General features: G+C 36.2%; 1 protein-coding gene across 2 annotated transcripts in view; it reads right to left on the bottom strand.

The window, feature by feature from the left end:
* The window catches only part of BTAF1 (B-TFIID TATA-box binding protein associated factor 1), a 102,986-nt gene that overhangs the window by 18,305 nt on the left and 70,102 nt on the right, over window positions 1-14,579 (bottom strand). For both annotated transcript variants that reach the window (XM_003922395.2, XM_074382573.1), the window contains 9 exons: window positions 14,085-14,238; window positions 13,294-13,403; window positions 11,542-11,743; window positions 10,333-10,481; window positions 5,274-5,426; window positions 4,526-4,647; window positions 4,268-4,435; window positions 2,410-2,487; window positions 2,143-2,272 (listed from right to left, as the gene is read on the bottom strand). In XM_003922395.2, coding sequence (XP_003922444.1) covers window positions 2,143-2,272; window positions 2,410-2,487; window positions 4,268-4,435; window positions 4,526-4,647; window positions 5,274-5,426; window positions 10,333-10,481; window positions 11,542-11,743; window positions 13,294-13,403; window positions 14,085-14,238 — 1,266 coding nt within the window. The remainder of the gene's footprint in view (window positions 1-2,142; window positions 2,273-2,409; window positions 2,488-4,267; window positions 4,436-4,525; window positions 4,648-5,273; window positions 5,427-10,332; window positions 10,482-11,541; window positions 11,744-13,293; window positions 13,404-14,084; window positions 14,239-14,579) is intronic.

Genomic DNA, 14,579 nt, shown 5'->3' with positions numbered 1-14,579 from the left:
TTCACTACAATAAGCCTTGCTCTATAGTGTTTGTAATTTACTGTTGGCATTCACAGAGTAGTAACAGAAGAGCACAAAGATAAGTTTCTTATCATTTTATCTTTGACACTCAACAGCAAGATTTAAGGAATGTGGCAAATATCACCTTATCATCATCATCATCATCATCATCATCAACAACAACAGAAACCTATTAGAATTTGGTTATAAGTCAAGCCCACTCAGTATTTATGGGTCACAATGCAAAGGTACAGATTCTTTCCAATTCTACTATTGAAGTTTCATGGAAAAAAAGAAAAAGAAACTAGCACTTTTTTTTTTTTTTTTTTTTTTGAAACCAGCACTTTTTAATCTCAGATGCTTTCCTGATAGGTGCAGGTCCTAAGGCATCCTTTTACCCACCTTCCTCTTTCAGAATCCCTCCTCACCCTGCTCAGGCTCTGGCTCACCATGTTAGGCTGTCCTCTCATTTGGACACCCTTCCGATCCTACTCAGGCTCTGCACCCTGACTCTGCGCCACTGTGGCTTTTGTAAGGAAGAGGAAAAGGGCCTTTAAGCAAACAACTAAAAACCAAAAAACTTCTTTTGATGTTGGAACCAAGTAAAAGCAATAACATTATTTTAAATTACTATGATGTTTCCATAGCTTTAAATTGAAGCATAATAAATCTTGGTAATTAGCCTAAATAGTCTTTTTTCCCTTAAAATTATATTTTTAAACTTTTTTTTTTTTGAGATGGAGTCTCACTCTGTTGCCCAGGCTGGAGTGCAATGGCGCGATCTTGACTCACTGAAACCTCCAGCTCATGGGTTCAAATGATTCTCCGGCCTCACCCTCCCAAGTAGACGGGATCACAGATATGCGCCACCATGCCTGGCTAATTTTTGTATTTTTAGTAGAGACAGGGTGTTGTCATGTTGGCCAAGCTGGTCTCAAACCCCTGACCTCTGGTGATCCATCTGCCTCAGCCTCCCAAAGTGCTGGGATTACAAGCATGAACCACCATGCCCGGCCTTGTATTTTTAAACTTTTGATAAATTTAGAAAGCCTTGTAATTATCTCGTGTGATTACTAAAATCTGCAGTGTTCACTTAATGGACAAAACACTAAACCTTATAATAATCAGTCCATCACCAAAAATATATTTAAAAGAAAAAGTGGCCAGCCCTAGTGGCTCATGCCTGTAACCTCAGTACTTTGGGAGGCGGAGGCAGGCAGATTACTTGAGGTCAAGATAGCCTGGGAAACATGGCGAAACTCTGTCACTACAAAAAATACAAAAAAATTTAGCCACGTGTGGTGGCATGGACCTGTAGCCCCAGCTACTTGGGAGGCTGAAGTGGGAGGACTGCTTGAGCCTAGGAAGTAGAAGTTGCGTGAGCTGAAATCACACCACTGCACTCCAGCCTAAGAGAGGGAGGCCCTGTCTCAAAAAACAAAAAAGGAAAAAGTAGGTAAGTACATAAATAAAGAACCATCAATTTTTAAAGTTGGAAGGAACCTTAGAGGTCACGTAGTGTTTACTTCTAAGTAGAGAATGATTGAAGGTCTTCCCACCAAATTTGGCTATCCAAGCTAGATGTGAACATTTACAACCAATTCTTTTGGAGGACCACAGAATTTCTCAAAAGTATCTAAAGATATCTACATACCTATCTTCTTCCCTTCCCAAGATAAACTTCTACAATCATTTGCCTTCAGTTTCCTCCTGACATCAGGTATTCACACTTCTACTATATGATGAATCACCTGTGACTCAGCTCTAGCTTTTCAATGCTAAATCAGATTGCAGTGTACTACTAAAGATGGAGAATGGCCAGTGTGGAGTAGAGTGTAATTTTTATGTCTTTCATAATTTGGACACAAGATTTCTATTTACATAGTCTAAAATTAAATTTTAAAAATGACTTTTAAAACATGGTTTGTTCAGATAGTACTACATACCAATGAACCATTAAGCAAGCAATAATTAAATACTGGAAAATTATCACTCCTATAACAAAAAAAAAAAAAAAGAAAATCTTCTAAAATTCACTGCCAAATACCAAGCCTACCCTCCACCTGGCAAATATATGTATATATATATATATATATATATATATATATTTTTTTTTTTTTTTAAAGAATAGTACATAATTACCTGGATCGGTGTTCCAGAAAGAATAATCCTGTAATTAGCAGTCAGTTGTTTTACTGCTTTTGACAACTTTGTTTTTCCATTTTTGATGACGTGGCCCTCATCAAGAATGCAGTAGTTAAATTTAATATTTCTAAGGGAGAATATATAGAAAATTTTACAACTTTTACTATATGTCAGGAACTATATGAAGAATCTTTAAAGTGGGAAAATATTAAGAGTCTTCAAATTTCATATTAATTTTTCTAAAAGAAAATTTTTAATTCCTACCTAAAGAAATCTATGTCATTCCTCACAACATCATATGAAGCCACTATTAGATTGTGCCTTTTTACTTGGTGCTGTAACCTGTATTTAAAAATGAATAAAATTAGAAAACAGAGACCATGAAAAGTTCTTAATACAATTTCAAAGGTAAAACTACAGCTACCATCATATAAAGTGCTTTCAGTTTGCCCACTAAGCCCAGCATTCCCTTCTGCTTACTTTACATACCTGACTCTGAAAGGTTATTCTTCTGATGACTTGGCTGTGTTGCCCTACTCAGTCTGATTAGAAAAGAGATGAACACCAGACTGAAAATATGGTGGTCATTTCAACTTTATTTGCCAACATCACATGCCCCCGTAATCACCAAGGAAATGAAGCATTTGAACCAGGGTAAGCTATTGACAATTTTTAATCCTCTAACCACAAAGGTTGTTTTGGAAGCATGACCTAAACAAGGGCAGCCAGTCATCTCCAATACTGGTATGTTCATGAGAGGGAGGGAAGATGTGTTTACTATAGTTGCCAAGCTAAGAGAATTTGGGCCTGAGACTGCCCATTTTCATCTTATCTACCAACTGTAGACTGAAGCCCAATAGTAACAGTAAATTATATAAAGGGAGGAAAAGTGAGTGAGAGTAATCTAGATTGGCCTGAAGCAACAATCTATCCCTGAAATTCTCAAGTTAGTGAATTAATGAATTTTCTGTTTGCTTAAGCTAGTTTGGGTTGAGTTTCTATCACTTATAAATGAATGAATTCTATCAAAGGCACACTACAGTAACTGCTCAAGAGTGTGAGCTTTTGAGCAAATCCTTACTCTGCAAGCTTTTGAAAGCTGCCTCTATTCAAATCCTCACTTTGTCCACTTAATTAGCTGAGTGACCTTGGACCTATACCCCATTCCTTAGACTCCTTATTTGCAAATTGGAATAACAGTATTCGTACCTCATGAAGTGACTGTGAGAATACATAATACACATTTATTTATTTTTTTAATCCTCCTTCTATACATAATACACAATTTTACATAAAAGAAAAAATGCTTAGAACAGTGCCTGACCAGTAAGTGCTCAAGATAAAAACTAAAAATTTTAATAACATTATTTAATAATATTGTATGCTATTATTAGCACAGGAGGTGGTAAATCTATGGACTAATCAGCAACTATGACTATCCAATCTTTAGAAAATGAGCTAAAATCAATGAGCTTCCACTTGTAAAAATGTATAATTAGGAACATAAGAGATATATTAGTTAACAGGGAAGGTGCAGAGGTGAAAGAACACTAGAATTTAGTGCAGCCATGACTGCAGCTGCAGCTAAAGCAGCCATTGTGGACCAAAAGTACTTCTGAGGAGAGGGAAGTAAAGTAAAGGAAGCAAGGAAAAGGGGAACTCTTTTTTATTTGTTTTTAAGGGAGGGGGACTCACTACGTTGCCCAGGCTGGTCCTGAACTCCTTAGCTCAAGTGATCCTTCTGCCCCAGCTTCCTGAACAGTTAACACTGCAGGCATGCTCCCCTGCATATGGCTCAAAGGAGAGCTCTGAGAAAAGTAGGTAGAAAAAGAGAATAAAGCAGAAGCACCAGATGCTAAGCACCAAAAGGGGCATACGAAATGGCTTTGGTTCCTGTAAGTTCCCCAGCTCCAGGAAAGCTCAACTTATAGTACAATGGTTGAAGTTCCTCATTTTGATAAGCCTACTGATTATACCTTCCCAAAGTACACTCACTTTTCATAAGTGAAGTTTCTATGTCATACAACCAAAAGAGCTAATTAGAATTCACTTTAATAAATTTCATTGTTCCTTATCTTATAACAAAAGATGAAATATTTTGTTATTGTTGTACACCTCTTACCTTACTCTTTCAGTGGGAGGTCCAGTGTAGTGCAATGGATTGAGATATTCTTTAGAGCAAAATTTACCTACTTCATCCACCCAATGGCCTGTTAACGTAGGCGGACAAACCACTAAGGAAGGAAGTGGCATACATTCTGCCAATTTTGATCTTGCATATTCCTGGGCCCTTTACAATAGCAAAACACAATAAATTAACCAGCTTGTTTACATTTCTCCAAATCTGGAAATCTTATTTCAAAATAACATCTTAAATTACCTATGACAATGATCTCCTGCTAGAATGCAGATGGACTGTAAAGTTTTTCCTAAACCCATGTCATCACATAGAATTCCATGAAGTTTGTATTTATTAAGAAATGCTAACCAGTTCACACCATCCTGTTAGGGAGAGAGAGAAAAATCATAAATGTGAATGTATTACAAATTTATTTTTCTTATCAAAAACATGTTTGCTAGCCAAAAGAACTGTGGCAAAAAAAACAAAAAAACAAAAAAACAAACAAACAAAAAACACATTTGCACAAAAGAAAAATTTTTCTGTAGGCCAAAGAGAAATATATGGGTATAAGACAGTAAATGGAAGATTTTACTAAATGAATTTTACAAATTACTTTAAGGCCAGATATGGTGGCTCACATCTCTAATCCCAGCACTCTGGGAGGCTGAGTTGGCAGGATCACTTGAAGCCAGGAGTTCAAGACCAGCCTGGTCAACAAAATGAGACCCCCTGCCTCTACTTAAAAATTTTTTTTTAAATGCTGGGCATGGTGATGCACATGTATAGCCTCAGCTACTTGGGAGGCTGAGGTGGGAAGACGGGTTGAGTCCAGGAGTTTGAGGCTGCAGTGAACCATGATTATGCCACTGCACCCCAGCCGGGGCAACAGAGCAAGACCCTGTCTCAAAAAACAACGCCCTTCCCCGCCGCTAAACTCACAATACTGCAAGGTTCATTTGAAAGGAAAATTCACTATGCCTATTTACAAGATAAGTATAAAACTTACCTGCTGATATTTTCTGAGTTCAGCATTGATTGGTACTGGAATTTTATAATTTTCCAATTTTTTCCCATCTAACAATTGCTCCAAAAAGTGTCGCTCCTTGGCTTTCAATTGGATTAATTCTGCTGACATGTTTGGAGGGTCTGGAATGCCTGCCTAAAATGATTTTTTTTAAGTTATTAAAACTATGTACTCACAATTTTCATTCTTAGATCAAATAAACACAACAAAACATAAACACACAGAAAAAAGAATACTGCAAATTGTATAAAGACATAAAGACAAACAAGGTTAAAGAAATTAACAAGCATTAAAAGTACTATAATTAGACTACTAAGTAAATATATATGGAATATCTGAAAGACCACAATCTACAACTTCATTTTCCTGCACCATGCCTTATTTAATAAACAGGTATATAAAGTTGTATAGTTTATTCTGAATTAAATGCTGTTACTGGCACTTCTCAATTTTAGTGTTCTGATAACCCTAAGGTATTGGTTCTCAAAATGTGGTCTGCAAGGCCCTTTATGGATCTCCAAGACCTTTTCAACTATTTCACAATAAAAGGAAAACATTATTTGCTTTTAATCACTGTTGTCATTTGCACAGATGTTGCTAAAGTTATAACAGAGAAAACTGCCTGTATCTCAGAAAGAATCAAGGCAATGGCATCAAAATGTGCTAGTAGCCACTGTATTTCTTAGAACCATGCAGTAGCATTTTTTCAAATAGCCAGTGTTAGTTAAAAATGTCCTTGATAAGCCAGGCATGGTGGCTCACACCTGTAATCCCAGCACTTTGGGAGGCCAAGGCAGGTGGATCACTTGAGGTCAGGAATTTGAGACCTGCCTGGCCAACATGGTGAAACACTACCTCTACTAAAAACACAAAAATTAGCTGGGTGTGGTGGTGTGCACCTGTAGTCCCAGCTACTGCCAGGCTGGCAGGAGAAATTGCTTGAACCTGGGCAGTAGAGTTTGCAGTAAGCTGAGACTGCACCACAGCACTCCAGCCTGGGTGACAGAGCAAGACTGCATCTAAAAAATAAATAAAAAAAAAATTAAAAATTAAAAAAAACCTTGATAAAGCAGTAGTGATCGATTTTATTAAATTTCAACCCTTTAATGCACATCTTTTTTAACATTCTGTGAGAAAAAAATGTGAATTCTGCTGCTTATCAAAGTACAACATATTGAGGAGCTGAAATAGCCATTTAAAATATCCACAAATATGAAGTCTTTTCATACTCCCAAGAATTTCCTTGACAAACTCTGTAGTGCTTACATTATATATCCATCCTGGATGTACCCAACCATATGTTTTGTTGTTGGTTAATTTTTCACATTCTTAAAGATTTATGGTTATTAAACTTGGAAACACCAGACAATAATTATTACTTTCTTTAGACAAACTGTGCCCAGGAGAAAGTAAGTGTGTTAATGTAGCCATTTTTTGATGTAACATTTTAAAAGCACTGATAAACTATGGTTATTCTGACTTTGGTATCTGGCTGACTTTTTCTCAAAAATGAACCTGTCACTTCAAGGAAAACAACTGACATTAACTTGTTGTCACTGATAAAATTCATATTTTCAAGAGAAATGGACAGTTTCCAATAAAAACAATTTTCTGCTGTTAATAAATATGATTTAAAAAATATAATGAATTGTGTCCAATTGTAGAAGATTTACATAACTCAACAAACCAGTATTTTCCAAATGACTGATGCATAATATTACAAGTATGGAGGACAGGCGCGGTGGCTCAAGCCTGTAATCCCAGCACTTTGGGAGGCCGAGGCGGGTGGATCACGAGGTCGAGAGATCGAGACCATCCTGGTCAACATGGTGAAACCCCGTCTCTACTAAAAATACAAAAAATTAGCTGGGCATGGTGGCGGGTGCCTGTAATCCCAGCTACTCAGGAGGCTGAGGCAGGAGAATTGCCTGAACCCGGGAGGCGGAGGTTGCGGTGAGCCGAGATCGCACCATTGCACCATTGCACTCCAGCCTGAGTAACAAGAGCGAAACTCCGCAAAAAAAAAAAAAAAAAAAAAAAAAAAACAAGTATGGGTAATAAAGGATCAATTCAAAAGTGTAAGACATACTTAACCTGGCAGGGGAGATGCCATGATCACAAAAGTGTAAGACAAACAAATGAATTTTAATGTAAGAGAGTATGAAACATTCATTGATAGGATTTTAGATTCTAATAACATTAAACTTTCTCTTTTCGAGTTCTGGTATGCTATCAGATAAAATATTCACCATTATTTGAGACGGCTGTCAAAATATTGTTCCCTTTTCTAACTATCATCGTGAGGCTGGACTTCCATTACATACCTCTGAGCCAAAATAACATACTGCAACAGACAGAACGCCCAAGCAAACATGAGAATCCTGCTATCTACCATTAAACTAGAAACACTGGCCAGGTGAGGTAGAGGATTGAACCCAGGAGTTTGAGATCAGCCTGGACAACACAGCAAGACCCCATCTCTACAAAAAATTTAAAAAATTAGCCAGGTCTGGTGACATGGGACTGTAGTCCCAGCTTCTTGAGAGGTTAAGGCAGGAGGATCACTTGAGTCCAGCGGGCTGAGGCTGCAGTGAGCTGTGATTGTGCTGTTGTACTCCAACCTGGGTGACAAGAGTAAAACCCTGTTTCAAGAAAAAACAAAAAACAAAAAACCAAAAAACAAAAACCAGATATAAAAAAGACTTGCAATAGTATAAAACAATGTCACTCTTCTAACACATTGTTTTAGAAAAGTTATTTTTCATCAAAAAAGTTAATTATATTACCATGTAGGTTTATTATTTAAATGAATTATTTAAAAATTTCCCAGTTTTACTATCTGTTACAGAAAGTATTATAAACAACAGCTCTCTGATGTCTTCAATGTTTAAGAGTGTAATGAGGTTCTGACACAATCTATCTGAAAAAAGAAACCAAGAAAGCAATTCTAGTTACAATAGCAACAAAATAAAATAAAAATAAAATAGGAAAAAATTTAAGGAGGTGAAAGATCTACACACTGAAAGCTATAGAACATCAATGAAAGAAACTGCTTGGGACACAAATAAATTGACATAAATATGGAAAATATGGAAATATGGAAAATAAATGTTCATGGACTGGAAGAACTGATATTGTTAAAATGTTCATACTACCTATATAATGCAATTCCCTAAATTGTATTGAGGATCGCTAATCCCCAAAAGTCCAGTCAAATTTTTTAGACTTAGAAAAAGCAATCCTAAAACTCAAATGGTTCTCTTATTATCTCTCTGAATACGCTTTCTGTAAAAACAAAAAAACTCAAGTGGAACCACAAAAATCCCAAATAGCCAAAGCAATCTTGTGCAAAAGGAACAAAGTTGGAGGGATCACACTACCTGATTTCAAAATATATTACAAAGCTATAGTAATCAAAATAGTATGATCCTGGCATAAAAACAAACCAAACCAAAAGTTTTTCAAAGAGTCTATCCCATTTACAACTCACTATTTTGCTGGTAAGAATGTCAAATGATACAGTTACTTTGGAAAACAATTTGGCAGTTTTATAAAAAATTAAACTTCAACACATTAAACTTACCATATGACTCAGTATTTCATTTTTAAGTATTTACTCAAAAGAAGTAACACACATCCACACAAAGACTTATAAATGCAAATGCATAGTAGCATTATTCATAACAGTGTCTCACTTTGTCACCCAAGCTGGAGTGTAGTTGCATGATCTTGGCTCACTGCAACCTCTGCCTCCCAGGTTCAGGTGATTCTCCTGCCTCAGCCTCCTGAGTAGCTGGGATTATAGGCATACACCACCACACCTGGCAAATTTTTGTATTTGTAGTAGAGACAGGGTTTCGTCATTTTGTATTTTTCTTTGGTCAGGCTGGTTGGCTGGTCTTGAACTCCTGACCTCAAGTGATCCACCCGCCATGGCCTCCCAAAGTGCTGGGATTACAGGCATGAGCCACCTTACCTAGCCCATAATAACTATTAGTAAAAGCTGGTAACAATCCAAATATACATCAACTGGTGACAGGATAAACAAACTGTGGTATGTCCATACAATGGTATACTATTCAGCAATAAAAAGGAAGTACTTACACATGTTACAACATGGATGACATGCCATACCTACTATTTCCTGAATCATGTAAACCCCATCAAAATATGATTAAACAACTTGTGGGTGGGATCCTGGCTCTTCCTGTGTTTCAAGCCACTTTAGTTTCCTGCACTGGACACACATTATTTGTGTCCCCGTGAATGTACTCCAAAATGCTCCTACATGATCTTTCTAGTCTATTTCATACTCTCACTGAAACCTCATTTGCTTTTTACAGTCTTATTTACCATCTCTCAAATTTATCTTTTGCCTAAACTTTAGCCCACAGTCTACACCTAGATGTTACTAGAAAAATTATATTCCTAGAAACAGAATTACGAACAGAAATATGAACAATTCTATTTCTAGAAAAGCATCAGTAAATTATTTTAGGAATCACAGTGTCAGATTTCTTGTTTTACTTAAAACTCCATGTGTTTTTTTAAAAAAGTACCTATTAAAGGCCTAAAATTTTTAATTATTGTAATAGAAATATTTTTGAAATAATGCCTTCATTTTAGCCTGACATATTCTTTAAAAAGTGTTACCTTTTTTTTTTTTTTTTTTGCGGGGGGGAGACAGAGTCTTGCTGTCGCCCAGGCTAGAGTGCAGTGGCACCATCTAAGCTGACTGCAACCTCTGTCTCCAGGTTCAAACAATTCTTCTGCCCTCCTGAGTAGCTGAGACTACAGGCACACACCACCATACTCAACTAATTTTTTTTATTTATTTATTTTTTTAGTAGAGACAGGGTTTCACCCATCTTGGCCAGGCTAGTCTCAAACTCCTGACCTCTGGTGATCCACCCACCTCAGTCTCCTGAAGTGCTGGGATTACAGGTGTGAGCCACTGTACCTGGCCCTAAAAAAGGTTACAATTATTATGGATAAAGTTATAGAAAACGTTACATCTATAAAGCAAGTATCTTTGACTTACCTCAAGTGGCATGAGTCTAATGAGCGTTGCAAAGCACTGCGTCGCCATGAATCTCACGCTGTCTGTCTGATCACTCATTCTTCCCAACACAGGAACAACTAAAAGGACAATATATGGAACAATACCAACATCCAGTTGTTCCATTACACCTGAGTAAGTGATTAAGGAAATTCTGAAATAGTTCTGAGGCAGATGTTTTCACAAACAAACTGATACCAAGATTGTAACTTTTTAAAAGGTTCATGATTTTCTCAACTGTATTATAAGGGAAGAGACTGACCCTCCAGGCCTATATGATCCAATTATAACATTATTTGCCCATTTTGTGGCTCCTTGGAAAATATTATGTAACTTTCTCATGATTAGGAATATAAAATTACATTTTTCCTCTGACGAAGGCTGGAGGAAGCTTTACTAACAAGATTTTTTTCATAAAGAAATTGCTACAAGCTTCCGGAATTCCAATGTCAAAATAAAACAAGTCACATTGTAAATAAAGGAGTCCAATTCAGTGTCACTCAAAGATTAATTCCAAATTTCCCACCAGGATCTTGACAATCACCAGCTGGATATAGTGAGCCTAGTAAGCGCAGTTCTCCTGTAATCTTCAGTATTTTTGAACCAGAGTTTCTACTGATTTGATCTTCATCCATCTTTTGTGCTCTGTGAAATATCTTTCAGATACTTTGAGTTAAAGAATGTTAGCTGCTGCCATATCCTTAGCAAAGGGCTTGCTTGTATATTTCTAATTATCTAGTATACTTTGGTCATTTTCAACCCAAGTAATGAATATACTTTAAAAACACAGTATGTGTATAACATAGGGACTACCTATATAATACCTGATTAATAAGACACTGATTATAAATAAGTAAATCATTTACAAGATATATAGTTCATAAAGTACATAAAACTATTTTGCCTATTAAAAATCTATTTTAAAATTAATAGTAATTCTCCGAAGTTTCCATGTGAAAATTGTTATCATAAAAGGTAAATCAATTTGTAACGTATGTAATAAAATATAAAAATATTTCAATCAAGTTGAACGATGAAGAATAAATATATATGTATTTCAAAATAAGATGTAAAAAGTTATTTTTTGTAACATGGCAGGTTATTTATATACATATTTGAATACATCAATTTTAATTATCCTTAAGTAAATGAATATTATTCCTGAACAGTTTGTCAAATAAAAAAGGATACAGGCAAGTGCTTCAATTGCACCCTCTTGTTTGACACTGTCATTAATTGCTCCCAGCCACGGAAGAACCTTCTCCAAAAAAATATTCATTGTTTCCATGGTAGCTATTTTACTCATGATACCTACACAACGAGCAGCCATGTGCCTCACTGCAGTACTGGGGTACTGAAGGCACATATAAAGATGTGGCAAATGCTGTACCAACTAAAAACAAAAAGTTAAAGGCAATCAGAATTGTCATCAGGAAATACTGTTTAATATGTAACTATGATAGCCCATGCTCAGGAAAGTTCTCAATATCCTAACTAAAAGTATCTCCAAATACTTCAAAACATTACTGTCAAAACATTCTCCATAGAAAACTAATCCAAATCCAAACTAATGTATTACAAATCTTTCAAAAAGAAGGAAAAAAAAAAAGGTACAGAACCCCTCCTCTGCTCATATCCTCTTAGGCATACAAGAACACTTAATTCTTTCCAAAATTAACAGGAAACAAACCAAAAGGTACTTGGTAAGATTCTCCTACTGAGAAAATCTTACTGAGGCTGGGAAAATACCACCACACATCACCAGCCCCTACCAAATTTGGCAGCACTAATTTAGGTTAAGGTTACATAATTTTTATCCAGTGGCTGGAGTGTTACTGATTTTATTCTAGCACCATACTTTGGTAGGTATCTTCCTCTGTAGCTTCCTGGCTTATGATAGGTGTTATAATCACAACAGCATTACAACAGCACATTATTAAATGTCTGCTACATGGAACACCAGGATTAATGCTGATGAGAGCCAGGTATCTGTTAAACAATTTGATGAGCTTTACAGTTCAGGTGAATGCATGTTGTTAATTATGGAGGGTAAGAGCATACAAATGGACTCAACTTTTCTTTACTAATAGTAAATCAGCAAAACTTTAACAAGTAATAGGACATACTTCATTACTATGTACAAAAAAAATCCATTCCTCTTCACCCTCTCCTAGATTCTCCCTTTTATGTTAGATATCGATAGAGAACTGGGGCTAAAACAGGTGAGGGGACGGAAGGCAGCAAACCACACTGCTATGTGTGTACCTATGCAACAATCTTGCATGTTCATCACATGTACCCCAAAACCTAAAATGCAATAAAAAAAAAAATCACAAATGTAAAAAAAAAAAAAAAATGGTGTAAATTGCAGAGAGCTTCTTATTGCACATATATGAAAAGAAAAATATTCTCTTATTTAAAAAAGATTATTCTCTATTTATTCCTCCCTCTGTCCCAATTCTTTTGTAAGACACATTTCAATAGTTAAAAAGATAAATCACAAACCAGTGTTCTATCTTTGCCACTGACCAGCATCACCATAGGCAGGTCACTCCTTTCATCTTTATGCTTAACTAGGAAACAGGTTTCATTATGTGTGCTTTTCCTTTCTTGGAAGTATATTATTAAGATGATCTCGATAAACAGGGTTGCAGTTTTCTTTCCTATTTATACCTGGCTCCTGTGCCATCAGAGTCCTTTCCTCAATGTCCCTACATTCTAAGCTTCCAGGTTGGGTTTTCAGTCAAATTCAAGCAGCCAGGTCTACATCAAAGCCCACAAGAGTTGCACTGTTAGTAAAGGAGGTATCTAGTTATACTACAGCAAAGAAAAATGTAATTACTAAGGATGACATCAAAGCTGTACCTTTCAAACCTTAAGACTTGTTAAATAAGACCACATGTTTTATTTGAAGAAATATTACACTTGCATTAGTTAAGTTACCAAGGGATGTAGCTCAGAATCCATTGAAGCTGCTGCTGTTTCAAAAACTTGCAGAGAATTCACCAGTTCTTGAGCAGGGCCATCGCCCTTTTCCAGAAGGGATTTTCCATCTGTTAAAATATATTGTCTGCATTATCTGGCAAATAATTTTTCAAAATCTAGAGTCCACAAAAACTTTTAGCACATTCTCAACTAGCACCGGAAAGTCAGTTTTGCTTTTTAGTGTTAAAATTAAGTGCCATGACCTTAATTTAAATGCTGGGGTACCACATGCAAAGCAACCCAATAACTTATAAACATAATGAACCATTTCAAATATCTCTTTAAAAAAATTTTTTTTTGAGACAGAATCTTGCTCCATCCAGGCCTCAGTGCAGTGGCATAATCTCAGATCACTGCCACCTCCACCTCCAGGGTTCAATCAACTCCTGCCTCAACCTCCAAAGTAGCTGGGACTACAGGCGTGTGCCACCATGCCTGGCTAATTTTTGTATCTTACTAGATTGACCAGGCTGGTCTTAAACCCCTGACCTCAAGTGATCTGCCCACCTGGGCCTCCTAAAGTGCTGAGATTACAGGTGTGAGCCACTGTGCTCAGCCCAAATATCTCTTTTTTTAAATAAGGAGTGTGTTTGTGTTTTTATTTTAAACGAAGTTTCCATTTTAAAACTAACCAGCTGATCTGGAATAACTAGGTAGAGGCAGAGAAGCATTTTTATTTTATAAGGATATATTTAACTAATATACATTAAAATTTGTTAAAAACTGGACTCATAAAAATATGCATATACCAAAATTGTTTATGTCGATTGTATTCCTCAATGGGCCAACCATGGCATCCCAGAGATGTGGCAACTTCACTGCCATTTCACCACCAAAATGCTTTACTATAGTTGTCAAAGCAAATTCAGCTCCTCTCCGTTGTACCAGGTAAGGCTTCTGGGCCTTAAAATTAAATGTTAGATAAAAACAGAATTTCAGAAAAAATTATAATGCATTTAAAATTTTATCAAGAGAATTTAAAAGTAACCATTTAAGAACTCACAATGCTACCATTAACCAAGTAAGCAATTATTAGACACGTTTATCACAATTATAAACATTTCCCAATAATTAAATTTACAGGGGCTTACAACACCTAATTAGATTTTTGTGTCCAAAGTAAAACACTTTTTTGGGGTTGAGGATAAGGAATAGAAGGACATGTGCTGTTTCCAGAGATAGTCCTAAATGACATTTTTTCCCCCTTCTTCTCTCTGCCTCAAAGAAATTTATCAGTTAGGGAG

The sequence above is a fragment of the Saimiri boliviensis genome, chromosome 12 (genome assembly GCF_048565385.1).
Source record: "Saimiri boliviensis isolate mSaiBol1 chromosome 12, mSaiBol1.pri, whole genome shotgun sequence".
Taxonomy (NCBI): Eukaryota; Metazoa; Chordata; class Mammalia; order Primates; family Cebidae; genus Saimiri; species Saimiri boliviensis.
This window is presented reverse-complemented; position numbering and strand designations above follow the sequence as displayed.